Source organism: Apium graveolens, chromosome 3 (genome assembly GCF_009905375.1).
Source record: "Apium graveolens cultivar Ventura chromosome 3, ASM990537v1, whole genome shotgun sequence".
Taxonomy (NCBI): domain Eukaryota; kingdom Viridiplantae; phylum Streptophyta; class Magnoliopsida; order Apiales; family Apiaceae; genus Apium; species Apium graveolens.
The window spans coordinates 99145644-99173310 of record NC_133649.1 but is presented as its reverse complement, the minus strand read 5'-3'; the positions used below and the strand labels follow the sequence as shown (position 1 = coordinate 99173310).

The following is a 27667-nucleotide window of genomic DNA, read 5'->3' as shown; positions in this document are numbered from 1 at the left end:
GCCAGTGATTCCCGTGACGACAGTACACCTGCCCCCATGAACGAGAAAACTTTGTGCTAGTGCATTTTACGTCCCTGTTTACCTCTAGGCCAGGGACCTCTTCAACTTTTTTATTTATTTACATGTTTCACGACTGCATCATTAAAAGTCATAAATAAAATCTATTTTTAACATAAATCCTTTGCCTACTTTTTCTCTTTTCTGACAAAATATTAAGCATTTCTAAGCTACAAATAGCTCATTTTGTTGAATTTCACATTTCAGGATTTCTTATGAACAATCTGACAAATGCCAACAAAATTAAACTACTGCACCGTGTAATTTGATTCATAGTACCCTTTTTTTCCACCCAGATTTTGTTTTCATCCTCTTCAGCATCTTTATAAACATTGTACATTTAGCCTAGTTACAGTGAGTAGAGGGTTTAATATCACAAATATCGAACAGAAATAATTGAAATATTTTGGTTCTTTTCCCGAAACCGAAAAATCTCAGTCCTTTATTATTATATTTTACCCCATCAGGACCTCACTCTAACAAATCAAACCTACACATGTACCATTATTGTAAAAACACGCATTTTTCAATTCAACTTTTCACTTTTTGTCGTTTGAGAGCAACTCCAAACGAACATTATAATAGTATAATAATTTAAATTTTGGTGTAAAATCAACTGCAATTGTATATTATAATAGTATCAAATTTACATCAAATAAATAGGTTGACATCAAATCTGGTGTCAAAAATACACTTGTGTAATTTTAACACCAAATTTGGGGTAATTCATAATTCCCGTTATGCGCTTGTCTTTACTAATAAAAATAAATTTATTCTTATCATATAAAAATAAAATAGTGTATGGGTTGAAGTAACATATAGTGTAAAATAAAATAATGTAACATATAGTATAAATGAGTTGAAGTAAATTTTATAAATAGTGTAATTTTTATACTGGTGTTAAAGTTACCCAATTTTAGTATTATGTGTTGGAGATGGTGAAATACACACATTACTGTGTCAAAATATAAAAATAAACATACAGACATAAATAGTACTGCAGGCTAGTGGTGAGAAGCAAGAGAAAATGGCAACGTCAGGATCATCATTTCTGAGACAATTAAGTGAAAAAGAAGGATGGAAATCAGCATCAAAGAGATGGGGTGTAAATAACAATAACAAAAGGTACAATGTAGGAGATGGTCAAGAAGGACACTACTGGAAACAACAAATGGAAGGACTTACAAATCAAAACAATAATGTGATATATGGTAATGAAAATGAAGGGCTAGTGATGAAGAAGAGAGTGATGGTAGTTGTGGATGAATCTTGTCATTCAAAACATGCTATGATGTGGGCACTTACTCATGTTACTAATAAAGGTGATAGTCTCACTTTGCTTCACATTGTTGCTCCTCATTCTTCAAAGGCCTCTCCTCATTCACCTTACTTGGCTTCATCACTTGGTTCACTCTGTAAAGCTTGCAAGCCAGAGGTATGTGTTGTATCTATGTTTTGTCTTTTTGTCTTTTTGCTTCATCTTTGTGTTTATATTTATCAAGAAGGCCATGAGATCTGTATATTTGATTATGTAAATGATAAGGATTAGCTGCAAAGATTCAATCTTTACACATTTGGGACACATTATGAGAGTTCTTGTATGAATGGAAGAGATCTTGATCTATTTTCTGTTGTTTACAGTTCACTTAATTTAGTTAAATTTTACTAGCTTGCTGATCATTATACTTAGTTTTACCTCCAACATCAACTTGAAAGTGATAAAAATGATATAGAAAGAAAAGGGGGGCAGTTAGTAATGGCGAATTGTATATTCAGGTGGAAGTGGAAGCACTATGGATTCAAGGACCAAAGCTAGCTACTGTAATGAGCCAAGTAAAAAAGTTGGATGTTTCTGTTCTTGTCTTGGGCCAAAAGAAGCCCTCATCACTCTTCACTTGGTAGGTTTTCGATTCTTTATTCACACATTGTTTTTTCTTCAGTTTTACAAACCAATTGTCAATATCTTGAATTTAAAGTTGCAAGACTAATCTGGGGTTTAAAATGAATGGGGCAGCTTGTGTGGAAGAAGCAGCACAGAGAAATTTGTGGAAGAATGCATAAACAATGTGGAGTGTTTGACAATAGGAGTAAGGAAGCAAGGGCAGGGCATTGGTGGTTACTTGATCAGTACCAGATGGCAGAAAGATTTCTGGCTCTTGGCTTAAGGCCACTCCTCAATTCACTCACCCCACTCTCAGTAGTAGTAATTTTAATTTACTGGGTAGTAAATAAGATTGTACTACTAATATAATGTCACAGTCTGTCAGCCCAGACCCAGTAGCTTTAATGGTGTTTATTACTAGTAACTAGTGCCTGTAGGTTTCCCCCATCAGAAATTGTAGTAATTAGTACTTGTCCTACTCCAGTTTGTAATGACACGCTCTCTTTTAACTGTGCTGCTAGTGGTACCAAGAAGATGTAGATCTCGTAATTAAACTATTTAAATTTTTTAATACGGGGGCATCACAAATAAATTTCATTGAATAGTGTCCTATAACATATACCACTTCTGTCCCTAAAAACATTTCCTATTTATGTTGGACACGTATGTTAATGTATAATATCTTTAATATAGTATTAGTATTAAATATAAAAACTTCATTGTATTAAATTACTTATAAATACGAATCTAACAAAATTATTTATGACTATGTTTGATCTTATAAATTAGACGTAAATTAGTAAATGAGTAGTTAATCATTTATCATAAACAGTACAAAAATTCAACTTGACAAAAATAATTTGGGATGGAAAAAGTACTGAATAGGACAATGTTACTATATTTTGTACTATACATGGAACAAATATAGATGTAGACATGTAGTATATTTACCAACTCATGAATATGAAAAAGTGTATTAAGACAGGGAAATAGATAAATTAGGTATTGGGAAGTGTGCATGAGCAGTCTGGTTAATCCTAATTGGTTCCCTAATTCTTTCTTAACTAACATGACACTACACTTGACACTTTTAAATTTTTTGAGCGCATCTGTGTAGGTAGATTAGGTTGCATGTTGTTATAAGAAATGCTATAATTTTTTTATGCAGTATATAAGCATTTGAAAATAATTTTAGGTATCAATTCCGGTAGGTATCTAGTATTTTCTGTGCCGTGAAATTTAATTTCATATTTTAGTACTTTTTAAGGTAATATGGCTATATACTTTAGCACAGACATTTTAGTTGGACTTGCTCTAACCCAGTACGAATCTTGAAAAACTCTAATCTTGTTGACAAATGGATATGTTTGAAGTTTTTTGGTTTACGAGGTTTTAGATTTTAGCAAGTAGTGATTTGTGAAGGCTTTGTGTTTGTTTACCGGGCCTTGCGGTCGGCAGGGGCGGCTATACTTGGACGCATTTGTCATGGACAAAGCCTAACCCGCATTTGCTGCTGTTTCTTTCCCAAGTTATGACTTTGTTTGACTTTTGATTAATAAATTGACTCAATATTAATCGTACATTAAAATTCATCTTTTTTTATTTTTAAAAACTGAAAAATATATATTATAATAGATTGAACAGATTTTTTAATAAAATATAATTTTTATAAATATTTTCAATAATATAATATGTGAAATTTTTAACAAAGTTTGATGAATTTGATAGTAAAAAATCGGACTAAAATAAACTGGAACAGAGGGAGAAATATTTTGCATATTGACCCTATCAAATTATACGGCAATTTGTTTTGTTATTTTTTTTTACCTATTGACCCTATCAAATTATAAAGAGAAAAGGAGTAATGAGCCTCATTAACCTATCAAAGTTCATATTTTATTTTTGATCCCAATACATTAATATTTAATTGTCACAACCAGTTCGCAGGGTTGGAAAATGTTTTCACTACACATATTTCATATAATTAAATAAATATTTGAAATATCTATTCCACTATTGCACTACTTTTTGGCGATATTGTTACAAAGGAGTATCTTCCTAAGTTTTCATAATTTCTGTACCTTTTTTAATCTTTCAAATTTTCAACTTTTAGGAGAGATTTTGTCAAGGAAGTGTAAGCCTCATCTTTTTCGTGATAAACATTAATCACTTGCATCTGCAACTTTAAAAGAAAAACATGTTTCCTAGAGCAATATTTAAGTATTAGCCTGCCCAGAGCAACCAATACTTCAAATTCAAACAAGCAGTTCAACTCTACTACCTCTTGTACAAGCTCATTTTCAACTCTTTAAATCTTTCATTTTTCCAAGTTAACAGATTTTTAGGACAATGAAGTTTCGACATATAAGATATTTTTTCTTTTTTATCTTCCCAAGTTTAAAAAGAGTTTGACAAGAAACACATGACGTATATGCGAAAAGGTCTACCAAGAATATTAAGGAAAAACTGAGGTTCTTTTCATTGATCTAAATAAAGTAATACACCAAGAAATCCAGCTTTGTTGGGGAATGTTTCTATATAAACTGTAGTCCCCGTTAATACATTACCTGGTTGGGAACGTAGTGCTATATACATTAAACTTTATCATCTAATTTATCATTTATAAGAGGGGCAAGCTCATTACGATTTCTTGGAGTTCGTGGTGTCCTAGGTGTTACTGGTAGTAGCTGTTGAGAGAGCAGGTGCCTCACATACCCGTAAAATGTACATCCAAGAAGTGTCACTGTGCATCCAACGGCATTCATAGCTGAGATTGGATTTCTGAATATCATCCACGAACATGTAACAGCAACAGCAACCTGTTAACAAGAACAAAACTCCCTGAGTACAAAATGTGCCCATATATAGTCAAGCTATGCTTTGATGTTTATGATCATCATTTAATGCATAGTCACAAGCCTGGCGATGATTTCATCCCATTTTTACGGCACATGTAAACAATCTTCCACATCCATATAAATTCTGTAGCATGAAAATAATAGTAAAACATCCTCCTATAAACTTTCAAGTCCTTTTCAACAATCAAGCTATAGTGGTTGACTTGTTGCAAGCACAGAAAAACTAGAGGATAAAGATGAGAGCCTAATTGACAAGGACTTAGGAGTGGGAGAATGTCAATGATTTGTAACAATTGAAGACCTAGGAATTTAAAAACATGAACATGAAGCGATAATTACTTCTCCGTTCTATGTAAAATGCATGATGATTATATGCAGCACATCTGCAAATATGATCTCTCACCTTAAGATTTCCAGCAACATTAAATGTGACAGCAGTTGTGGAGTGAATCACGTAAAAGATGGAGAAGTTAAGGCAGAAAGCCATTACTCCTGAGCCAAAAATAATGACAAGCGATGAAAAAAGAGCGGGACATGTTTGTAACCATTGTAATACCCCAGCCCCTTCCAGTAGCAGGGCCGGTAACGCCAAGATCATAGTTGCAAAAGGTGCCATGTAGTACACTGTATTTATGCTACAGAGACAATACAGGAAATATCAGATCAGTTTAATTAACAAAATTAAGTTACATGAATTGCAATATCACAGTCACAATTTGCAAGCAATGTTTCCAGTACATATAAATGGGCTGTTTTAAAGTCACTGTAAAATCAAAATGCTGTGTTGATGCAGACCCAAGATTATATACAAATAAAACTAGCAGCGATGATATGATAAAACTGGACCTAGAAGTATTCCAGATTCTAGACAAGCATCTTCCATATAAAAGCTTTATATGAATTGTATTCCTGAAAAAGAACCAGCTATTTCTACTCCACTCCTTACAGTATAGTGAATAAGAAATATAATTTGTCAGCTCTTAAAAGTAAAAGAATTCTATAACCATACGTGAGGGATATTTGTACATCTGACTAGTGGTAAGAAATTCTTTCATTTACTTTACACTATAAATTACAATTTTTAATATTAAGTAAATATTAACATCTGACTAGTGGTAAGGGATCCTTTTGATTACTTTAAAGTTTACCCAACAAATAACAATATTATATATTTGAAAAAATATATTAACTTAACTATTAGGTCTAAATATATGGTATTAGATGATATGTATTCATCTCATTGTCATAGAGTGGTCCACAAAGATACAGAAATTGTTTAATGTGGTAGTTATATGATCCCTGAACTTGTTATAGGTGGAGATTGCAGGGTGTGCATATCAAATTAATATTATGTATGAAAGAATATGTATATTACAGTGGAGGAAACAATATTAGTTGTATCTGCTAACATAGCAAAAGAATGACTTACCAGCTACACATGTACAATTATTTATACAGCTTAGGTTAGCTAGAGAAACTTTGCAGTTAAAAACGGTCAGTAAGTATCCTATATAGTAAAAAAAATTGGCATCTGTCAAAAAGGAAGACTGGTGCTGCAATGGTAATATTGAGTTATATCCCGCTAGAATAGTGGCAGGAGAGAGATGTAAGCTAGCCTTCCCTTGCAAATTCCAAATTAACTTTTGTTTATTGCTTTTACATGTCTACCCTTAATTCTAGTTTAAGTACATCCATATCTGAATCACCAATTTATAGGAATTACTACAGTTGTCTACAGATGCACTAACACGGATAATAACCTTACTCGTCTGGACCATTCTTATAATATCATATTTATGTTTTATGATGTCAACACATGTGATATGTACAGGATAATCAGGGTTTATCACTATCTATTTGAAGTAAGATTTTAAACGGCATATGGATGCTACTATGTACTACCTCATTCTACCTTTTAAAATTAAAGCTCAAGAGAAAAACAGTAAATATGAAAAACAGATCATTCCTTAGCATCAAAATAGTCAAAATTATGTGTCCCACATGTCAACTCATCTTTTCTGCATCCTGGATCCCTTTTATGTCTTTAAAAAACAGTTACAAAGCCAGGAAAAACTCAGTTCTTTCCAATCCATAGAAATCAAAACAAAAAACTAACAGGACATAGTCTGGTCAGTACCCCCCCCCCCCACCCCGAGGTGCAGTCCATCAAACCCGGACGTCAGGCCAAAGGACAGCCAAAATAATAAAATCACCATCAGAAACTAGACTTTTAAAAATGAGGAATCCACACTATCCGAGAGACCAGAACTATCTCAATGTTTCAACATGAGAATAGTGGATTGTGACATACAATAACTGATTACTGTTAAAAAATGAATGCATGGACCAACAAAGGGTTGGTGCAGTGGTCGACCTCTCGGTTTCTCTAAGAGAGGTCAAGTGTTCGACACATTGGGTGTGCATGAGTTTAACTATTAAAAAAGGTATATGCATAGCAATTGTAACTAGTTACGAATTTCATAAAAGGAAAATGATATGTAGAACAGTTTAACTTGTAAACTTCTCTTTCCCACTATCTGGTAAGGAATGCAAACAAAGTAGATGGTAAAGCAATACCTGTCAAACTTGTAGCCATGAAGTAGCGATTCAGCAAGTATAGTCTTAGTTGAAGTAGCGAGACAGCCAAATAAGGCAGCACAAAATCCAAGCATGTTAAAGCTAAGTTCTGTCATTGAAGTGAGAAGTATGCCGCCAACTATTGGAATTAAAGATGCCCAAATTCGCCAGTCAAAGTATTTTCTCCAAATTAGCCACTGCAAAAACACTGTTATATATGCATTGAAACATACAAGTTAAAAAGGTGAGAGATTCACAACTAGAAACGACAAATCACAAGTCCATAGTTAAAAGGCTAACCTGTCGTTGCCGGCGTAAATGACTTTATGGTTTGCATAAAAGAAACAGGAATGTAACGCAAGCTCACATTCCCCAAAACTATGTTGACACAGAACACAAATGACATTGGAAATATTCTTCTCCAACGATCTTCAGGTTCAACCATGATAAGAGGCTTAAGCTTCAGCACCTTGATAACCACAAATGCACCAATAGCCGAGCATATAAAGTGTATGCACGACACTGACAAAGGGAACTTAAAGTCCAATTTCTGTCAATCAAATGTAAAAATCAAATGCCATAACCTGACGTTTATCAATCACGTTACATAATTGATAACACTGCAATATTGATGCATGACAAGTTATAATTCAATTCCCAATGCGATAACACCGCAGCATTAATACATGACAAGTTATAATGAATTACGTTTGAATCTATTGCTAAATATTAACATAAAATAATACAAACAAATAATTATGATTGATGTTTCACCAATACTTTAATGTTATTGATCATATCCATAAATAGCACAATCTCATGCACTTCAAATTCAAATTAGAGTAATGAACCGAAAGGCATGGAATGGAGAATAAGAAGAGCTAATCATTGAATATCCTACATAAATATCTCAAATAGTTGCCCTTAGGTAAAGCTGACACCTAAAGCCGTGATTTTCAAGGTTCCAATAGTGGGACTCGTATTTAGAACGATTCTTAACAGCCATTGTAACTATCTTTTATCAATCACCTTTTTACTGATAGAATTTTTTTTTTTTAAAAAAAAGGAAATAGTAGAAGCACGTTTACTAAAAAAAACCTTCAGCGCTCAAGAATCTAGAGCAAATACCAACATGCACAAACACTATCGTTTGCTTTATCAAAACTAATGCAATCGAAATTTAGAGTGTACTTTCTCTCTACCAGACTCATTGACTTTTTCATTATTTAAAATGACATAATAATCTGAAAATCCGTGTAACAAGATCCAACTTTTCATTAAAGCCACCAATTCTAAGTTACTAACATCTACAATTTAAACAAAATGAGCATAAGGAATGACACCAAGACACGATTATATCCTCTCCTTAATACCTGATGCTAAGTTGTTAACATATAACCTCCACCCCCAAAATAACTTATTCATCATATTGGCTGAATCACTAACAAACTGAACTCAAAAGCATGTCACTGAGGCTAACTGCAATCCTCTAGATGAACACAGCGATATAATTCAAGCATACAAAATTAGCAACTTCAATGAACCACACCTACAGTCATCCAAATTTCACTAATAGGAATTTAAATTTAAATACTTAAGCCGCAAAAACTTCTACTTATGCAAATTCAACTGCATATAATCTTTAAAGAAATCCGTCAAACTAAATAAACACACAAATAACCAAAAAAATTGGAATTTTGCAAAATTTCACACTAAACCCCCATCAAACTGTACAAAATAAAAACATCAGAAGAACAAACACATATATAAGTAGAAACAATGAGAAAATGAGCATCGAAAAGACCGAAATCAACCTGAAAGATCCACTTATTCATGATAATAACAGTAACATTGAAACCCCACCACTGAACAATTGCAATAATAGATCTAATGACACTCCACTGCAACAATCTAGTCTCCTCCATCACCTCTCTCCTAAAAAATTCACCTGAAAATAACACAAACCCATATCAAATTATCAAAATTTTAAAAACCCCATCACAAAAATGATCCTCTCAAACAAACAAAACTCACCTCAATTCTCTACGGGAGAACCAGTCAGGAGTGAAGAAGTTGTAGAGAGAGAGAGAGAGATTGTAACGGTAGAAGTGCCCCCTCGTTGCGCATGTGATGTCTACTTGTTTTAGCTTGCCGATTTTGAGTAGTGAGGTACAGCTTTTTCTGGCCGTTGGATTGAGGAGAGTATGATCACGCGCGGAGAATGGACCGTGATAAATTACTTTATTGCGTCCTAGGACGTTTTGTCACGCTTCTACAACTACAACTCCTCCCTTTGTTTGGTTTCTTGGCAAGGTGCCCCCGCCCCCTGTCTACTTCGTGTCCGTTTGTAACTTATGATTTAAAATTAATAAGTGGCTTAAAAGTGATAAGCAGATAATACTTATAAGTTAGTTAAGTGTTTGGTTAATTTTACTTATAAGTCAGAATTTTTTTTAACTTAAATGAACTAAAATAAATATTTTTTAAATATAATTATCTTAATTCATGATTTTTAAATTAACTTAACATTTAAAAACATAAATTTGAAAACTAAAATTAATAAAAAAATTAAAAAACCATAACAAGTTGAGAAAAAGTACGTCATTACTAACATTCAACTTATCAGCTTATAAGTTGTAAATTCAACTTATAAGTTGGATCGACAAACACTCATCGATAAGTACTTACGGGCTTATAAGCCGATAAGCCACTTATTTAGTGGTTGCCAAACAGGCCCTTCCTATGTATCCAACCTTTTTGGAGTTTTGTGTTTTTATCAATTTTAAAGAATCGTATTTAAGAAATTATATTATTTTTTAAAAAAAAACTATGATGCTAATATTCCTACTAAATAAAAAATGTGTTAAGATTCATGAAGTTAACTTTAGATATTTAAAGTTAAAGCAGTTTTGGCTATAAAATTAGGGTTAATTATAAAAATAAAGGGAGTTGATTCAATTTTCACGAAGATGTCATTCCATTTTTATATATAAAATCATAATAATTTTAAATAATTTTCTTAAAGTTAAAATTAAAAAATTCTTTAATAAAAAAATGGGTATATAATTTAGTGGCAATGTGGAATTAAGTTAAAATGATTAAAACTGTTAAATAAAAGTTGATTATGGTTTAATTAAACCATGAATTATTTCGTGTTTCAAGTTATGCAACGGCACTTCAAAAATTATAAATGTTAATTAAAATTTAATTAAATCATGAATCATTTTGTATTTCAGGCTATACATTGTCGTTTCAGAAAAAATACGTCAATTTATCAAAATTTAAAATAATAAAACTAGTCATAAAAATTCCCTCAACTTGTAATTATGTTAGGTTAATCGCTGTTTGGTGTGATATGAAACATAAATGAATTTAGTTAGCGAATGATCGGATACAAAGTGTGATGTTTGTTACAAAAATGTGACTTGAACAGTCTAAAGTCTTCTTGTTTGACGAGAAAAAATTGACAAGTATTCAAGGTAGGGCATTAAAATGGAACTAGAAAAAATTTATAGTTGCCATATTTAGGTGTGAGATTAATCAGTGAAGTTGTGGTACAAAATTCTGTAGTGACTAAATTGACTAAATGAACGGGTGAGATCAGCATTGTGTTGATGGTAGGTAAGTTGAAGCGTTGTTAAATTTTGACTATTAAAATAGATATTCTATTGCTGAAATTCGTGTATATATACTATGACCCCTGCGGTCAATTTTATCATTACATATATTATAAATTATAATTTTATAATATGTTATTTTTAGAATTCGATCTTATATCACTTAAATAAAAATATTTAATATTATATCTAATGATTCATATCAATTTTATCTGACGGTTCTAGATTGATTGATCAAGAAACAATAACCAAATTTTAATATTTCCTCTTTAATATAATAGTATATAGACCTGACAATTCGGATAACCGGTTCGGATCGGATCAATTTCAGATAGTATCTACTTTCGGATTATAATATATTTGAAGACCATTCAGATTGGATTAGATGTGATTCGGTTCGGGTCTAATTCAGATTAAAATCGGATAAAATTCGGATTATGATCGGATAAAATTCTGTTCGGATTAAATTCGGTTCGGATATTTTCGCATCATAACTTAGTTATTTTTTCAATTTTTGAGATTTAAAAATATTCTTTTCATTTAATTTAGTCTTTTTAATATAATATAATATACTTTTACAAAAGAATATGGTTATATAAGTATGTTATCATAAACATAAAATTGTTTAAAATATAAATTTTGTTTATTTCGGGTCATATTCGGTTTAGGTAATATATTATTCGGTTTTAATCGGTTCCAAGTTATAATCGAATCTTGTATTTCAGATCATTTTCGGTTAAATTTTCGGTTCAGGTATTTTTCGGATCGGTTTAAATCGGTTTTCAGATAACTATCGGATTGTATGATTCGGATTTCGGATAAGATCTTGGCTTCATGAATTTCGGTTCGGTTTTTCGGATTCAGACCTATTTTGTCAGTATATATAAGTCTGTCTCGTGTACTAAATTGTTTGAATTCCCGTTATTGATAAATTCAATTTTTTTTGACATAATTTTATATTAGTAACTTTTTATTTTGTTAGTTCTAAAGTTTAATATTTTGATATACAAATTGATAATATGGATCAACATGGAAGATTAGAGAACTATCATTCAGTATTCAAAATTTTCATTTGTGAAAATTTCTATATATCTACTACAAATAACTAGAACCGGGAACCTGACGAACCACTGTTAAATTGAAAAATATGTATTCCCTCTCTCATGTTAGATAGTATAAATTGGAATTTTTAACAATTTTTTAAATTATATAGCTTAATAAATTATTTCAAATTTTTCGTTCTAAATAAAAATATGTATTCCTCTCTCATGTTATAAGATATTTACAATTACAAAGGGTTAGAGACTTTACACATTAATAAATCATTCATATGCCGAATAAACAATACCATTACTGCTTTTGGTTAATGTATTCAATAGGGGTATCGATGAATAGGGAAACACATTTGCATGCAAGTAGTAATGAGCACCGTAACATGCCGCTCGAGTTCGAGTAAGCATTAAGCTAGCTAGCTTCGCCATTAAAGTAGAATTCATCCAATCTTTGAAGCTTTCTATGCAAACTATACATGTAATTTAGATCAACCAATGCATTTTCTCTGGCGGGTAACCTGATGACATGTGCTCCTTAAACCGTCTTGTCTATCTTTTCTTTCTCGTCATCAAGGATTTTGGTTAAACTTAATCAAGCTTTTAGACATTTAGACCATGTATATTAAGGACATACTTTGAACACATCATTTTGCTTGGTATATGTATTTTGAATAAACATATCTAAAGTTTGCGCAGTGCATGGATCTTCTGGGTAGAATAGGACAATTCTATGGTTCGATTTGGAATGCACTAGACTTGTGTTATGTGTAGATGCCAAACCTGAGAGATTTTATGAATCATATCATAATCGAGTTGATTTTAATAGTGAAAGCATCTTTGTTTTTAATAACCAAATGTCAGGTCAGCTTTGTTAGATATTGTGAGAGTTTGCTTAAAGTTTAAATAAGTCTTAGCTGATTTGTCTTGATAAGATTAGTTTCTTATTTAATCCTGAATTTTAGTTGATAAAAACATTCAAGTAAGATTATCTAGTAGTTCCTTTTTTATAGGATAAGTTGTTTTCTGTAAGCCTACACATATAGGCAGTTATTGAACAAATAATGTAAGTTTTCTTTCTCTTATTCAATATGTTTTGAAGCTAATGGTGGTATCAGAGCTTACATCCTACGGGATGTGATGCAAAACTTTTAAGTGTACAAGTGCTTTCCATAGTGACGCAGTAAGGCTGGTGTAAAAATGTCTACTTCTGGCGGTACTTCATCTTTGATTCCAATGTTTAATGGTGAACACTATCATATATGGGATGTTAAGATGAAATTTTATTTGAAGTCGCAAGGTTTATGAAATGTTGTGCTTTCTGAAAATGATCCACCTTCGCTAAGAGATAACGCAATGCTGGCTCAAATAAGAACACATGAAGAAGAAAAAATCAAGAAAGACAAAGCAATTACTTGCCTTCATTCAGTACTTACAGATCAAATTTTCACCAAAATTATGGACCTGAAAACACCTAAACAAGTGTGGGAGAAGCTCTAAAGTGAATATGAGGGTAATAGTAGAGTCAAAGCTGTTGAACTTCTCACGTTGAAGAGAGAACTTGAGCTGATGAAGATGAAAGAGACCGAGTCTGTCAAAGATTATTCTGGCAGATTAATGGATGTTGTAAATCAAGTAAGGCTGCTTGGTGAGGCATTCACTGATCAGAAGGTTGTTGAAAAAATCATGGTTTCAGTGCCACAAAAGTTTAAATCCAAGATTTCTGCAATCGAAGAGTCCCGTGACATGAAAGAATTTACAATTGCAGAGCTAACTAGCAAGCTTCACGCACAGGAGCAAAGAGTTTTGATTAGAGGTGATTTAGCTACTGAAGGAGCATTTCTAGCAAATCGTAAAGGAAGATATGAAGAACCTTCAAGGAAGGGAATATTTTCACCATGCTCCCACTGTAGAAGAACCAATCACGTTGACAAAGATTGTTGGTACAAAGGTAAACCGTCTGTTCGTTGTAATTTCTGCAAAAAAATTGGTCACAACGAGAAGTATTGCAGAGCAAAAAAGAAACAATCGGAGCAGCCAACACAACAAGCAAACTTGCTTGCAGAGGATGACAATAATTGTAGCGACTGGGAATTTCGTGACGTGATTAAGTGAATAAAGTATAATTTTGTATTGTAATTATGAATTTATGTGAATAAATAAAAGGTTAAATGATTATGTGAATTAACCGTTATCGTTGTATAATAGTAACTGGGAACGTAAAGAAACTCGTTCCAGTTTAATGAGTCAGCTTAGGGATTAAGCTGTGTTATCGGCCGTCGAGTTGAACGGAACCCATCTTAGAAGGGGTTAAGGTGTTTAAACATACGAATGTGAATTATGTGAAATAAAAATGTTTAAATAAATATTATATTCCAGTTTGACGTGTCAGCTGGTATAAAGAGTATGATTGTGATGCGTAGTTGAAAACGCTCAGCGACGGGCCGTAAGTCAGGGCGACCCGTTACGTGAAAAGTGAATATTAGTAAAAAGGGAAATTTTTATGATTGAGTATATTCCATTAAGAGTCGTGAAATGTGAGTTTATGTTGTTGCCTGTTAAGGTGCATGATTTTGTGATTTGATTTTTTTTTAAAATGATTTTAAGGGGATTTATTTGATTTAAATAAGGTCTATTAAACCTTTATATATTTTTATAAAATTATCCGAGTATGGTCAAGGTGTGTAATATATTTTATTATCTTCGAAATAGTCATAGAGACTTTCTAAAAATGATAGATAAAATTATTTCGTGATCGGCATATTTTAAAATGATTTTTATTGGGTTATATTTCTATTTTGAGCGTAACCTTGTTCATAAAAAAATAAACCGTATGCTCAAAAATTATTCTAAAAATATGTCTATAAAGCCAATTTCAAGACTTATACTCTAAAATTGTTCTTAGTGACATTTTCACATTTTCCGAGAGAGTTATGTATTAATCAAATTCGTTTTTGAATTAAGAAGAAGAAGGAAATTCAGAATTCATTTGCTAATTACCAAGTTACCCTTCTTTGGTAATTATATATATAAACCCACCCCACCCCTTCCCTTCTTTTCCTCTCTTCTCCACCGAACTCTCTCATCTCTCTTTATCCTCTCTCACTCCCGAACTCTCTCTCTCTCTCTGTAAAATCTCTCCCTCTTCAAACTCCATTAATTCTGCTTGTTTCTTCATGATTCTTGGATAAAAATCCATCCGAAGCCTATAACAAACCTCCTTCTCACTTATATATATGTATATGTGGTTGCATTTGTGTGTTTTGTTGTGGGGAGGAAGAAACCCATTCGGGTTCTTGATTATCTTGAATGATGAGTTTAATTTTTCTGATTCTTATCCTGATTAAGTGTTGCATGTGATGGTTGCTGTGTGTTTGGTATGAAATTGATGGTGTTAGGAGCAATTAATGATATCAAACAGAAACTATCAGAAGCATCTACATATGGTAATTACTAACATCGACGGATGATGGTTATAAGCATCAACGGATGATAATTACAAGCATCGACAGATGATGATGATATCGACGGATGTTGATATTCGACGGCTAATGATATTAACGAATGATGATGTCAACGGATGATGAAATCAGTATTTGTCACATCAGTTGATCTTTGAAGAGGAAAAGGAAACAGGAACTCAAGTCGGTGGGGGACTTAATCTCAGAAGCAATAGTATAGGTTTCTTTGTTGTTAATAGAATAGAATTCCTTATACATTGGTAGTTGTGCTCTATATAAAGCACATATTAGGTTCATGCTTTAAGCATTGCGACATTGTTATATCTTTCGTATAACCTAGTAGCTCTCAAGGATATTTGTTCATCCTTTCGAGATAGTACTTTTGTAATAAGTTTTTATATGATTGATATAAAAACTGTTGATTCTGTTAAGGTTTTATCTAGTTGATTATATTAATTGTATTCACCCCCCTCTACAGTTGATTAAGGGCCTAAAAATTGGTATCAGAGCTTGCTGTTAATGTACAAATAGTTTAAGATCTGAAGATTGATAAACCATGTCAGACAAAGGAGAAGAAGAAACACAGAATCTGGATCTGAAGCCACAACCCCCCAGCCACATCACAGATAAGCAAGCAACATGAGTAGGTATGAAGCAATCAAAGTGCCCATCCTGAAAGTGCATGAATATCCAATCTGAAAAGTTAGGATGGCCATGTGTTTGGAAGCCACAGATCCTGAATACTTAAGCAGGATCTATGATGGTCCTCATAAACCAATGAAGGTAGTTATTTCGGTTGTAGGAGAACCAGAGAAGATGATAGACAAAGACAAGAAGGACTATACTCCTGAAGATATCTCGTCTATCATGGAGGATGCTAAGGTTAGACATATCCTGCACATCAGTCTTGATAATGTTATGTCCAATAGAGTCATCGGATGTAAAACAACAAAAAAGATATGGGACGCTTTAGAAGTAAAGTGTCAAGGTACAACTGCTATCAAGAAGAACATGAGGACAGTACTTACTCAAGAATATGAGCACTCTGACTCAAGGGACAATGAATCCCTAACGGAGATCTATGACAGATTTCAGAAGTTGCTGAATGACTTTGTTAGGTCACACACACTGTAGAGGGGGGTGAATACAGTGTATAGCACAATCAAATCGAATTCTAATAACACAAGTAACATAAAATAGACTTTATTCAAAACAATAAACTCTGTTACAGTATGGAACTGTCCTCTCTCAGTGATGAACAAATATCACGAGAGCTGCTAGGGTTACAATGAATAATCTTCTCGATAATGATAACACGTTTAGTGAAACCCTATGTCTGTGTTTATATACTACACAGTTACAAGATAATCGCTAATTGATATAGAATATAACTCTGCTTCCTAAAATATATCAATCAGATATCTTTTCTTCCAAGTATTCCATTCTTCATAGAATTCCTTCTTCATGCATATCTCTTCTTACGTTTGTCTTGATCTTCTTATCCTTTCAATCAGCTGCCTTCCTTATCTGAACGTTTCCTTTAAGTCCTGATATTATCTTCTGATAAATATCTCCTGAATCTTAAGTACTAATGACTTAAGTTCTGACTTCAGTATAAGTGCTGATTTCAGTTAAGTACTGATTTGTCCTGTTTAAGTAAGATTTGAAAACTAAACATAAATCATATTAGACATGACATTATCAAATATATCTAACAATCTTCCCCAACTTGTAAATTAGCATAATATACAAGTTAACAGATATTTGATGATGTCAAAAACATTAAGTACAAATGCATGAGAATTTGACTAGATAACTATAACTTACAGTCCTTAAAGCTTTACCAACTTTAACTTCTGATAACAACTTCAGTCTGTATTCATATCAGAATTTGAGCAGTTGTAGATCTTGACTTGGCTTCACTTTATGATCTCTCTGATGTCAGGAGTTGTTCTGAGATAGTTCTTTAACAAACATCTCTCAGCATATCTGAGTTCATCAATCATCCTCCTTTTAGCATCTTTAAGTTCTGCAGAATCTTCACCAGTTTGAAAGATTGCAGCCCTGAGATCATTAATTTTAGCTTTCCTTATGTCCTGATCCAGTCTGATCAAATATGCCTTGTCAGACTCAAGATTGAATTCCACAGCCTTGTAACCCAGAAAGGTAGTTATAATCTTAGCAGAGTTAGGCTTCATCTCAACAATATCACCCTTGTGATCTCTGTACTTTGGAAGATATGTGCTATCAGACTTTACAGAATAAAGCCTTTTCTGTCTCTGAATTTGACTCTTCAAATAGTTTGCAGCACTTTCTGTTATTTTGTCATTCACTTCAAGTAAGAATAATACATGTTCCAATTCTTCAAAATAATTCAGTGGAATGGCATTTTCCCTTATATGATAAACCCTACCATCTGTCATGAAGTACAACAAGATGTGTTCTCTCAAGTAGGTATGGTAAACCATCTGTACAGATTCTAGTTGATTCAGTCTTTCAGGAGTTGCTCCAATACCTGGTTCACTTAAGGAAGTTGGATCATTGGTTGTGTTCTGTATTCTTCTTTCATCAGCACTACCCAATCCAGATTTATCTCTTGCTTCCTTTCCAGTAACCACCTTTGCTTCAAAACCACTTGATGCAGTCTTCAAAGGTTGAGTCTGTTTGGCTTTGGTGAATCCTGGTAGGAGTAACTTTGAAGGTTTAACATGAGCAATGTCAGAGGTTTCCTTTGATTTATCTTCTGATATCAAGTTAACTTGAGCTATGTCAGAGGTTACTTACTTCTTTGAGATATTAGAACTAACTATATCTTTACTCTGAACAACTTGAGCCATGTCAGAGGTTGTCTTAAAAAATTTTCTTGAAGTCAGAGCAAGATCAGCATCTTCAACAGTAATTTCTTCATCCACAGGAGGCACATAAACCTTGATAGGTTCACCAACTTTGTCTTTACCCTTGGACCTTGGATCTATCTGCAATTATGATTTAGCCTTGGTTGCTTCATGATTTGTTCTTTCTTTTATCATAATGCCTTTGGCCTTTGGAAGTTTCTTTTTACCAACAGAAACTTCAGATTTAGATTTGACTTTTTCTGACTTAAGTCTAGCTTCTTCTTCCATCAGACTCTCAAAGTCCATTCCTGGATTTTCTTTCAGAAATAGCTGTCTTGATATTTCTTCATCAAGATCCAAAAGTTCATCAGAACTTATCCTTTTACCAGTAGCAGAAGTAATTCTTTTTCCAGCATCAGAACTTATCCTGTGACTTGTAATTTCAGCTCTTCTTGATGAGAAACTTCTACCTTGACCATGACCTCCACCCATTCTAGAGTTTCCCTGGTCATCTTTTTCATCATCCTTCCTCTTCAGTGTCTTAACAGTTTTGCATTTGGACTTAATTACTTTCTCCCCCTTTTTGGCATCAGCAGGTAAGAGAAGAGAGACAAGCAATTCCACTGAGGCTTGGATTTCATCGAGTTGAGATTGTTGAGAAGCTTGATTTTTCAAAATATCATTAATCTGAGACTGTTGCCTCTCTTGGGTCTTCTCAATGTAAGCAACTCTGTCAAAGGTAGGTTGGAAGAATTTTTTCTTATCAAGTTTCTGAGTCATTTCTTGCTTGAGCAATTCTTCCTGAATTTTATGTAACTCTGCATGAGTTTTTGAATGGAGACCTTGAAGATGTCTAGTAATCAATGCAGTGACTCGAAGCTGTGTCTTGAAATCATCATTAATTAACATTTCATCAGCTATTGCCAAGTGCTCAGCAAGAATCTTTTCAGATGGAACAAAGGGAATTGAGTTCCATTCCTTATTCCACTCCTGTCCTCTAGGAGTTTCACACCAAGGTACTGGTGCTGCTCTTGTAACAAACTTCTTAACTAGTTCAGATTTATGAACAGTTTATTGAGGTGCATGTCCTGAAGGACCAGCTTCATCAGCATCTGCATTAATACCAGCATCACCATTAGAATCAACATTTGAAGCATCAGAACTGACAGAATCAACATCTTCTGATAAAACAACAGTATGAAAAGCAATTGAGGCGTCAACATCATCCTCTAAGTGCTGATCTGTTTCCAAGTTCTGATCAACAACCATATCCTAATGCTAACCTATATTATGATCATCAACATCTAGATGCAGAGAAGGTGTTGTAGACAATTCTGGAGTTTGAGTAGCATCAGTAAAAGGTGTTGTTGATGGATTAATTGCTGTTGGAGCTTCTAAGTAGAGAATCTCAGGCACAACCATGTTGTGAATATCAATTTCAGTACTTGTGCCTGGGTCTACACGAGATACAGTTTCATGTACAGGAGACACAGATGGTGTGTCTACCTTGTCTGTAGTAGCTTCCTGAGTTGGGGACAATGGAGAGGGAGATGCAGTAACTTCAGCAAATTTTGGTTCTTTTGAGATCAGAGATTCCTGATCTCCTTCCTTAGCTGCTGCTTCCTCATCATCTGAAGCTGGACGTTTAGCTCTCTGTTTCTTGTATCTCTTAGAAGGTGGGGATTCCTTGGGAGGTTCAACATAAGTCATTCTTCTAAGCCTTTTGAGAAGCTTAGATCCCCCAATTCCAGAATCCTTCTGAGAAGGGACCTTCTCAGCTTCTTTAACAACAGTTTCTGATGCAGAAACCTGTTCCTCACTATCAGACTCATCTCTCAGAACAATCCTCCTTCTCTTCTGTGGTGTCTGAGGGACAGTCTTTGTCCTCTTGGGCTTGGAAGATGAAGGCTTCACAGTATATGCTGATGATGAAGGTTGAGCTATCTGTGAAGGTTTAAGATGTGTTCTGATAGAGGATTGAGGTATAGATGTATGAGTGGTATGTTCTGATGGTTGTTGTGGTGTTTGGGATGTGGTGGTAGGTTGAACATCAGGATAAACAGATCTATAGGTTTGAGGATCAGCATTTACCAGGATCTATTTTACAGACTGAGGAATCTGTAAAGGTCTAACCACCATTTTCTTAAGATCAGCATTTACCAAGTCATTAAAAACCCGTTTTGCAAGTTTAAAGGGTGGAAATAAGTCAGTGGTAGGTTGGGGTTCATCAGCACAACAGAAATTATATATAAGCTGACAGAATCTAGCAAAGTAGACAACATTCCTATCCTCTGTCATCCTATCCCCTATAAAACCTAGCACAACACTTGCAAAATCAAAATGAGTTTGGTTAACAATAGCATACCCGATGTGCTGAATCATTATTGGAATGACATCAAAGTTGGAACACTTATTCCCGAAGGCTTTAGTGATGCAGTCGAAGAAAAAGCTCCATTCCTTTCTGATATGTGCTCGTTTCAACTGTCCAAGCTTAGCCAAACTCTTCTCATACCCCAAATTGGCCATGAGCTGCTGTAGAACTGGTTCCTCCGGTGTTGAGAAAATGCAGCCGTCTGGTAAATGCAGAGCTTTACGAACTATTCCAGGAGTTACCACATGTTCAACATCATTGACTTCAAAAACAATGTTGGGAGTACCAGTAGCACCACCATTATCAAAATACCCAGTCCGCCAAAATGTCAGAACTTGTTGGCTTGAAAAGACTGGTGGCTGGGTCAATGCATACCCAATTTCACTGTGTGCAAGAAGATCTTGCATAAAGTGCAACTCAGATGGAGCTTCATCATGATTTAAGATGGCAGCATAGTTGTTGTGAACGAACTTGGCTCCATCTATAATCAAATCCTTAGGGGCCATGAGAAAAAATTGCGAAATAAGTTTGCCTGTAAAGTGTTTGACAAAATGTCTGTATGAAAAACAGCGTCAGGAGATGAGAGAGAGTAAAAGTAAAGAAAGAGAGATAAAGTGTAAAAGTAAATAAAAGATTGTATAATCTTCTCTCTCTCTTACTTATACATGGTTAAAAAAAATAACCGCTGGACACCTGTCGGACATGCAGCAATAATGAATAGTGAATGGGCACGGGAAAATAGTAATCATTACTTATCACATGCAGTTTTTCAAGGAAAAACCGTTCCACTTACCAAGTAATCCCATTAATTGAGGTAAGTCAGTTTTAATTCAAAATTTAAACTGTTCCCACATTTTTAATCAAATCCATTTTCTGAAAAAATATAGTGTGAGAATGACCAAAAAATAAATCAAGTAAACAAGTACTGACATTTCAGAATCAGAACTTAATTTATATCAGCAATTAAAATGGTCATCAGAATATGGATATATAAGGATTTAAAAATGCAGTATAATTGTAAACATCTCAGAGACAAAATATTGCAAAGATATAAAATTCTTTTAATATATTAAGAGAATACATTCATGAAATCGAAATTTACATCAGAAAATTACAAGATTGTCCTAAGCTACAAACTCCAACATCAACAGCTTTTGTCCTTGGCTAAGAAGCCGGATAAAGCTGATGATGAAGAAAAACAGGAAGAAGAAAACAAATTATTTCTTCTTCCGACTCTCTACAAAAAGAATAGCGAGTCGAATGATTCGCTCTTGTTGGCGGAAAGCTTTCAGCCTTTCTTCTTCCAATCGCTCCAGATGGCGATGGTAGTCCATGTAAAAGAACATGAGGTGTGTGAGAACCTCCAGGGGAACCGAGTCCCAAATCTCATCAGGATTTCCAATTATTAAGTCAGGTGTATGTGATTTAGTCCACTTCCTTACAGATGGAAGGTTTTCTCTAGAACTGGATGCTCCCCCATGATCCATGCTATCTTCATCAACATTTTCTGATGCTCCCCCTGAAACTATGCTCTCTGAGTTGGATCCTTCAGAATTTAAGTTTTCAGAACTATCAGAACTTGGCTTATCAGAACTTGACGAATCAGAACTTGAAGAGCCAGTTGTATGTTCTGATGCTTCTTGAGATGTGGTTGTATCTTGAGTATGCTCCCCCTGCATAGGTGCATCTTTCTTTGACGTAGTCACCATAATTTCAATAACATCAGAGTTTAATCCATCAGAGTTTGCAGTATCAGAATTTAGACTGTCAGGATTTTCAGTATCAGAATTTAAGTCTTCATTTTCAAATCTCAGCTGATCATGATCATTGAAATCTTCAAGTCCAGTAATCTTCTTATCATCAAAAGAGACATTGATAGATTCCATGACCACTCTTGTTCTCAAGTTATAGACTCTGAAGGCTTTTGTGGAAAGTGGATATCCAACAAAGATTCCTTCATCAGCTTTTAGATCAAATTTGGATAGCTGTTCAGGGTGAGTCTTAAGAATAAAACATTTGCATCCAAATACATGAAAATACTTCAGATTTGGCTTCTTTTTCTTTACCATCTCATATGGTGTCTTTCCTTGCTTGTTAATGAGTGTTGCATTCTGAGTAAAACAAGCAGTCTGCACAGCTTCAGCCCAAAAATAGGTTGGAAGCTTTGCTTCATCAAGCATTGTACGTGCAGCTTCAATGAGATTTCTATTCTTTCTTTCAACAACTCCATTTTGCTGTCGAGTTCCAGGAACAGAAAATTCCTGCTTGATTCCAAGGTTTTTGCAGAACTCTTCCATTATCAAATTCTTGAACTCAGTACCATTATCACTTCTTATTATCTTCACTGAATCTTTGACCAATTTATCCAGTTGCTTGACATGATCAATCAAGAGAGATGCAGTTTCACTTTTTGTGTGCAAGAAATACACCCATGTGTATCTGGTGAACTCATCCACTATGACCATATCATATTTCTTCTTTGCAATAGACATGACATTTACTGGACCAAATAGATCAACATTTAGTAGGTGATAAGGCTCAAGAATTGATGATTCAGTCTTGCTTTTGAATGAGGATTTCCTTTGTTTAGCCTTCTGACAAGAATCACAAAGGCCATCAGGAGCAAATACTGACTTTGGCAGTCCTCTCACAAGATCTTTCTTTACTAGTTCATTTATATTGTTGAAATTTAAATGAGAGAGTTTCTATGCCAATTCCAGCTTTCTTCAATTGATGCTCTACTCATCAGACAGATTGCAGAACCATCAGTACTTGTTGAAAGCTTGGCTTCATAGATGTTACCATGCATGTATCCTTTCAGAACAGCTTTGCCTGTAGATTTACTAATAACTTCACAGTGTTCTTCAAAGAAATCCACATGATAACCTCTATCACAGATTTGACTAACACTCAGCAGATTGTGTTTAAGTCCTGAGACCAGAGCTACTTCTTTAATGATGACATTCCTAAGATTGATATTGCCATATCCCAATGTTTTTCCAATGTTGCCATCTCCATAAGAAACACTTGGGCCAGCCTTCTCCACAAAGTCTGATAGCAGGGCTTTATTTCCAGTCATATGTCCTGAACATCCACTGTCCAGAACTAGGATGTTTTTTCTGTTGCCCTGCAATCACAAACACCACTAATGATTAGTTTTAAGGACCCAGACCTGCTTGGATCCTTTGGCCTTATTAAGTTTGTTAACATTTGCAGCGGATTTAGCATCAGAGTTTATGTTAACATTTTTCTTATCAGAATTTACACTATCAGACTTTGAATCAAAACTTACACTAGAAGGAACAATGCTAACTTTCTTTAAAGAAGGTTTTATTTGATAATAATCATAGTACAGACTATGATATTCCTTACAAGTATAAATGGAATGACATAAACTACCACAATGAAAACAAGGATTTTGTGGCTTATATCTAACAGACTGACTCTTAACTCCTGACTTTGAAGGTAATGAGTTTATGTTTTCTTATTTTTCCTGCAAAAAGAAGCCAGATGGTTAGAACTTCCACAGTTATGACACGTTTTTCTAGGAGCATCAGGAACAGGCTTATAATCATTGCTTTTATTCACACCTTCCTTTCCATTCCTATTTTTCCTAGGTGATTTTATCTTGTTTGCATTCTTTACATCTTTCAGCATATGCTTAAGCTGCTTCTTTGTCATTGATAAGTGGCATTTTATACCACTTAGAACGTCTTAAAAAGCTTAAATGGGTGTCTTGAAGTCAAGTATTTTGTGTATTTGATGCGTTTTTCTAGTGTTTGTGCATTTCAGGGTATTAGTTGCATTTCAGAGGAGTAATCATCAAGAATAAGCCTTGACATGTGTTCAGCGTTGTGAAAGGAAAGAAAGGGGCAGATTACAGCAAAGAAACGGAGCAAACTCAGGAATTTTCCAGTAGGGTCCTGAGCGCCCGCTCAGCTATGCTAAGTGGTCGCGCAGTAAGCTGAGCGCCCGCTCAGCTATGCTGAGCGGCCGCGCAGGGTCGGGAATTTTGATAAATTATTTTAGACTTCTACTTCTGTTTGGCTTCCAACTTCTATGTAATCTGAGTTTTATGGGACTATTATATAAGTAGATTTGGAGACGTTTTCAAAAGGGGGGATCATTGTATTAAGCAAGGAGCGAAGGAGATAAGGAAGAAGACCGTTTTAGCACACCGCAACGAAGAGGAAGCATATTTTCTTGTGATTCTTTATTTCGTTGTAACGTTGGATGCTAGTTTTCTTGCTTTTGAACCTAATTACTCTTGTGACGTACTCTGGTTTAATAAAATTAGTTTAGTTATTATTTTCTTGTGTTTATTTATCATGTTTTCATATGAACCCATGATGACGATAAGTGCTATCATGGGCTAATCGTGATCATGGGGTCGTAACGGATTTGCTATGGAATTCTTTAGTTAATTGTTTAATACCTTAGTGTGTGATGATTGTATGATATCTAGTATTGGTTATGTGTATTCGTCTTATGTGCGTCGCGAACATATAAGATAGGGTGTTAATCTCTTGTGAAGCGACGGTGGATCTCGAGATTTAGAACTTGCCATGCTAGCATAGGTTCATGTATGATGTGCATGATTAGTGGGTAACTCTAACTGTTTTATTCGCCCTGTGTAATCAAAAGGAATAACTTGCGCTTAAATCACTATGTTGTCAATTTCTGTAGACATATAGGAACTCAACATAATTGATGCCTATTCAACTTTTATCTTAATTGTGGATGTTTGGTAGAATGGTATTAGTACAATGAAAGTTGCCTTTTATCAGTTTCATGTTATTCGATTAATATCATCACTGTTGCATGCTAAGGGTAATAACAATAACTATTGAAGGAAGTAGTAATGAAGTTGTGATCTCATGAGTGTTTTAATATTGTTAATTCAAAGTGTTAATTAAGTGGTTAATTTTAAGTAGTTAATTATAGTTAATATTTAGTCAATAATTCTAAGTGTTAGTGTCTTAACATTGATGAGTAATCATATATTGGTGAGTGAGTTTAATTGAACAATAATTAGTCTGAGTCTCTGTGGGAACGAATGTGATTTATATCTTATACTACTTGCGAACGCGTATACTTGCGTGAATATTAGCGCGTGTTTCCGTCCTAACAAGTTTTTGGCGCTGCTGCCGGGGACTCGGCGTATTTGCTTAGTTTATGTACTTACCATCATTGGTCGTTAGGACTCAGTGATTAAGACGTATTAGTTACTTATTGTTTCTGGTTGTGTTTCAGGTACTTTAGCAAGCATTTATGCAAACTCGTTCTCGAACTCGCAAGAGGACTTTAGATACAGCTGAGGAGACAGACGAAGTTCTTGATATTCCTGAGAAGATAGATTTTGAAGATTCGGATTCAGGAAGTGAGCAGAAAGAACCAGTAATCATGGGAGATCGTATTGTTCAGGCCGATCCAGCTCTTATGGACTTTTCTCGGCCTAAAATTGATGACATTCAGTCAAGCATTCTTCATCCGGCTATTCAAGCTAACACCTTTGAAATCAAGCCGGGCACTATTCAGATGGTGCAAAATTCTGTTTCTTTTCGAGGTACTGCGACTGAAGACCCCAACATGCACATAAGGAATTTTGTCGAGATCTGCAGTACTTTCAAGTATAATGGCGTGTCTGATGAGGCTATCAAGCTGAGGCTTTTCCCATTCTCACTGAGGAACAAAGCTAAGGACTGGTTACATTCTGAACCAGCTGGGTCCATCACTACTTGGCAAGATCTTGCGCAAAAGTTTCTGGTAAAGTTTTATCCGATGGCAAAGACTGCTGCTATGAGGAGTGCTCTTACTCAGTTTGCGCAGCAACCTACAGAATCTATGTGCGAAGCTTGGGAACGCTACAAGGAAATGTTAAGAAAGTGTCCACATCATGGAATGCCAGATTGGATGGTGATCACTGGTTTCTATAATGGTTTGGGGGCCCAATCTCGGCCCATACTCGATGCAGCAGCTGGAGGTGCCTTGTGGGCCAAAAGCTATATTGAGGCTTATAATCTTATAGAGACTATGGCTGCAAATGAGCATCAAAACCCAACTCAGAGGATGATGCCTAGGAAGGTAGCAGGTATTCTGGAAGTCGATGCAGCCACTGCTATTGCAGCGCAGCTCCAAGCGCTGTCTATGAAGGTCGATTCTCTAGCTACATATGGAGTTAATCAAATAGCTATGGTCTGTGAGCTTTATGCAGGTTCTCATGCTACGGATCAGTGTTCTCTCGTCAACAAATCTGTTCAGTATGTGAATAATTATCAGCGACAACAGCAGCCTGTACCAGCTACTTATCATCCTAACAACAGAAATCATCCAAATTTCAGCTGGGATTATAATCAGAATGCTATTCAGCCACCATATCAGCAAGGTGTGAGTAAACAGTTCAATCCACCTGGATTCCAACAACCGCAGCAATATGCTCAAAGGCAATCATATCCTCATTAGGGAAGTGCAGCTGCACCTACTAGTGCTGATTTTGAGGAACTTAAACTGTTATGCAAGAGTCAGGCGGTTTCTATCAAGACCTTGGAAAATCAAATCGGTCAAATAGCCAATGCAGTGCTCAATCGTCAACCTGGAACACTTCCCAGTGACACGGAAGTACCAGGCAGGAAGGAAGCTAAAGAGCAAGTCAAGGCTATTACCTTAAGGTATGGGAAAGTTGTTGATGCTGAGAAGGCAAAAGAAGGAGAAGCTGAAGTTAGAGATGAAGAAGCTAAGCAAAAGGGGAAAGTGGCGGAACCAAGGAAGACTACTGTTGAACACACTCTGCCTGAGGGTAATACAGGGGAGAAACAGCTCTATCCTCCACCACCTTTCCCTAAGAGATTGCAGCAACAAAAGCTGGATAAGCAGTTCAGTAAGTTTCTGGAGGTGTTCAAGAATCTTCACATCAATATACCTTTCGCTGAGGCTCTGGAGCAAATGCCTAGTTATGCGAAGT

At 34.8% G+C, this 27667-nt stretch overlaps 2 protein-coding genes and 1 non-coding gene across 3 annotated transcripts; 1 reads left to right on the top strand and 2 right to left on the bottom strand.

Moving 5' to 3' along the window:
- The first annotated feature begins 1038 nt into the window (after positions 1 to 1038).
- Positions 1039 to 2472, top strand: LOC141710831 (uncharacterized). Its single transcript, XM_074513352.1, has 3 exons — positions 1039 to 1492; positions 1834 to 1955; positions 2072 to 2472. The coding sequence occupies exons 1-3, from the start codon at positions 1085 to 1087 to the stop codon at positions 2220 to 2222; spliced, it is 681 nt and encodes a 226-aa protein (XP_074369453.1). The 5' UTR covers positions 1039 to 1084; the 3' UTR covers positions 2223 to 2472.
- Positions 2473 to 4394: 1922 nt separating this feature from the next.
- LOC141712640 (UDP-galactose transporter 1-like) lies at positions 4395 to 9680 on the bottom strand. Its single transcript, XM_074515651.1, has 6 exons — positions 9409 to 9680; positions 9189 to 9322; positions 7675 to 7924; positions 7375 to 7582; positions 5201 to 5432; positions 4395 to 4758 (listed from the first exon to the last, which is right to left on the bottom strand). The coding sequence occupies exons 2-6, from the start codon at positions 9297 to 9299 to the stop codon at positions 4534 to 4536; spliced, it is 1026 nt and encodes a 341-aa protein (XP_074371752.1). The 5' UTR covers positions 9300 to 9322; positions 9409 to 9680; the 3' UTR covers positions 4395 to 4533.
- A 16822-nt stretch (positions 9681 to 26502) lies between these two features.
- Positions 26503 to 26609, bottom strand: LOC141715616 (small nucleolar RNA R71). The gene has a single exon (XR_012572372.1). It is a non-coding gene; the product is annotated as a small nucleolar RNA R71 (small nucleolar RNA).
- Positions 26610 to 27667: the final 1058 nt, after the last annotated feature.

What these genes read in the sequence shown, in the direction of transcription:
- LOC141712640 (XM_074515651.1), bottom strand. Translation starts at nt 9,299, where the DNA reads ATGGAGGAGACTAGATTGTTGCAGTGGAGTGTCATTAGATCTATTATT. An exon ending in CATGGCTACAAGTTTGACAG is followed by an intron (nt 5,433 to 7,374) that starts GTATTGCTTTAC and finishes TTGTCTCTGTAG; the next exon opens with CATAAATACAGTGTACTACA. An exon ending in ATGTTGCTGGAAATCTTAAG is followed by an intron (nt 4,759 to 5,200) that starts GTGAGAGATCAT and finishes TCTTGTTAACAG; the next exon opens with GTTGCTGTTGCTGTTACATG.
- LOC141710831 (XM_074513352.1), top strand. Translation starts at nt 1,085, where the DNA reads ATGGCAACGTCAGGATCATCATTTCTGAGACAATTAAGTGAAAAAGAA. An exon ending in GTAAAGCTTGCAAGCCAGAG is followed by an intron (nt 1,493 to 1,833) that starts GTATGTGTTGTA and finishes TTGTATATTCAG; the next exon opens with GTGGAAGTGGAAGCACTATG. An exon ending in CCCTCATCACTCTTCACTTG is followed by an intron (nt 1,956 to 2,071) that starts GTAGGTTTTCGA and finishes TGAATGGGGCAG; the next exon opens with CTTGTGTGGAAGAAGCAGCA.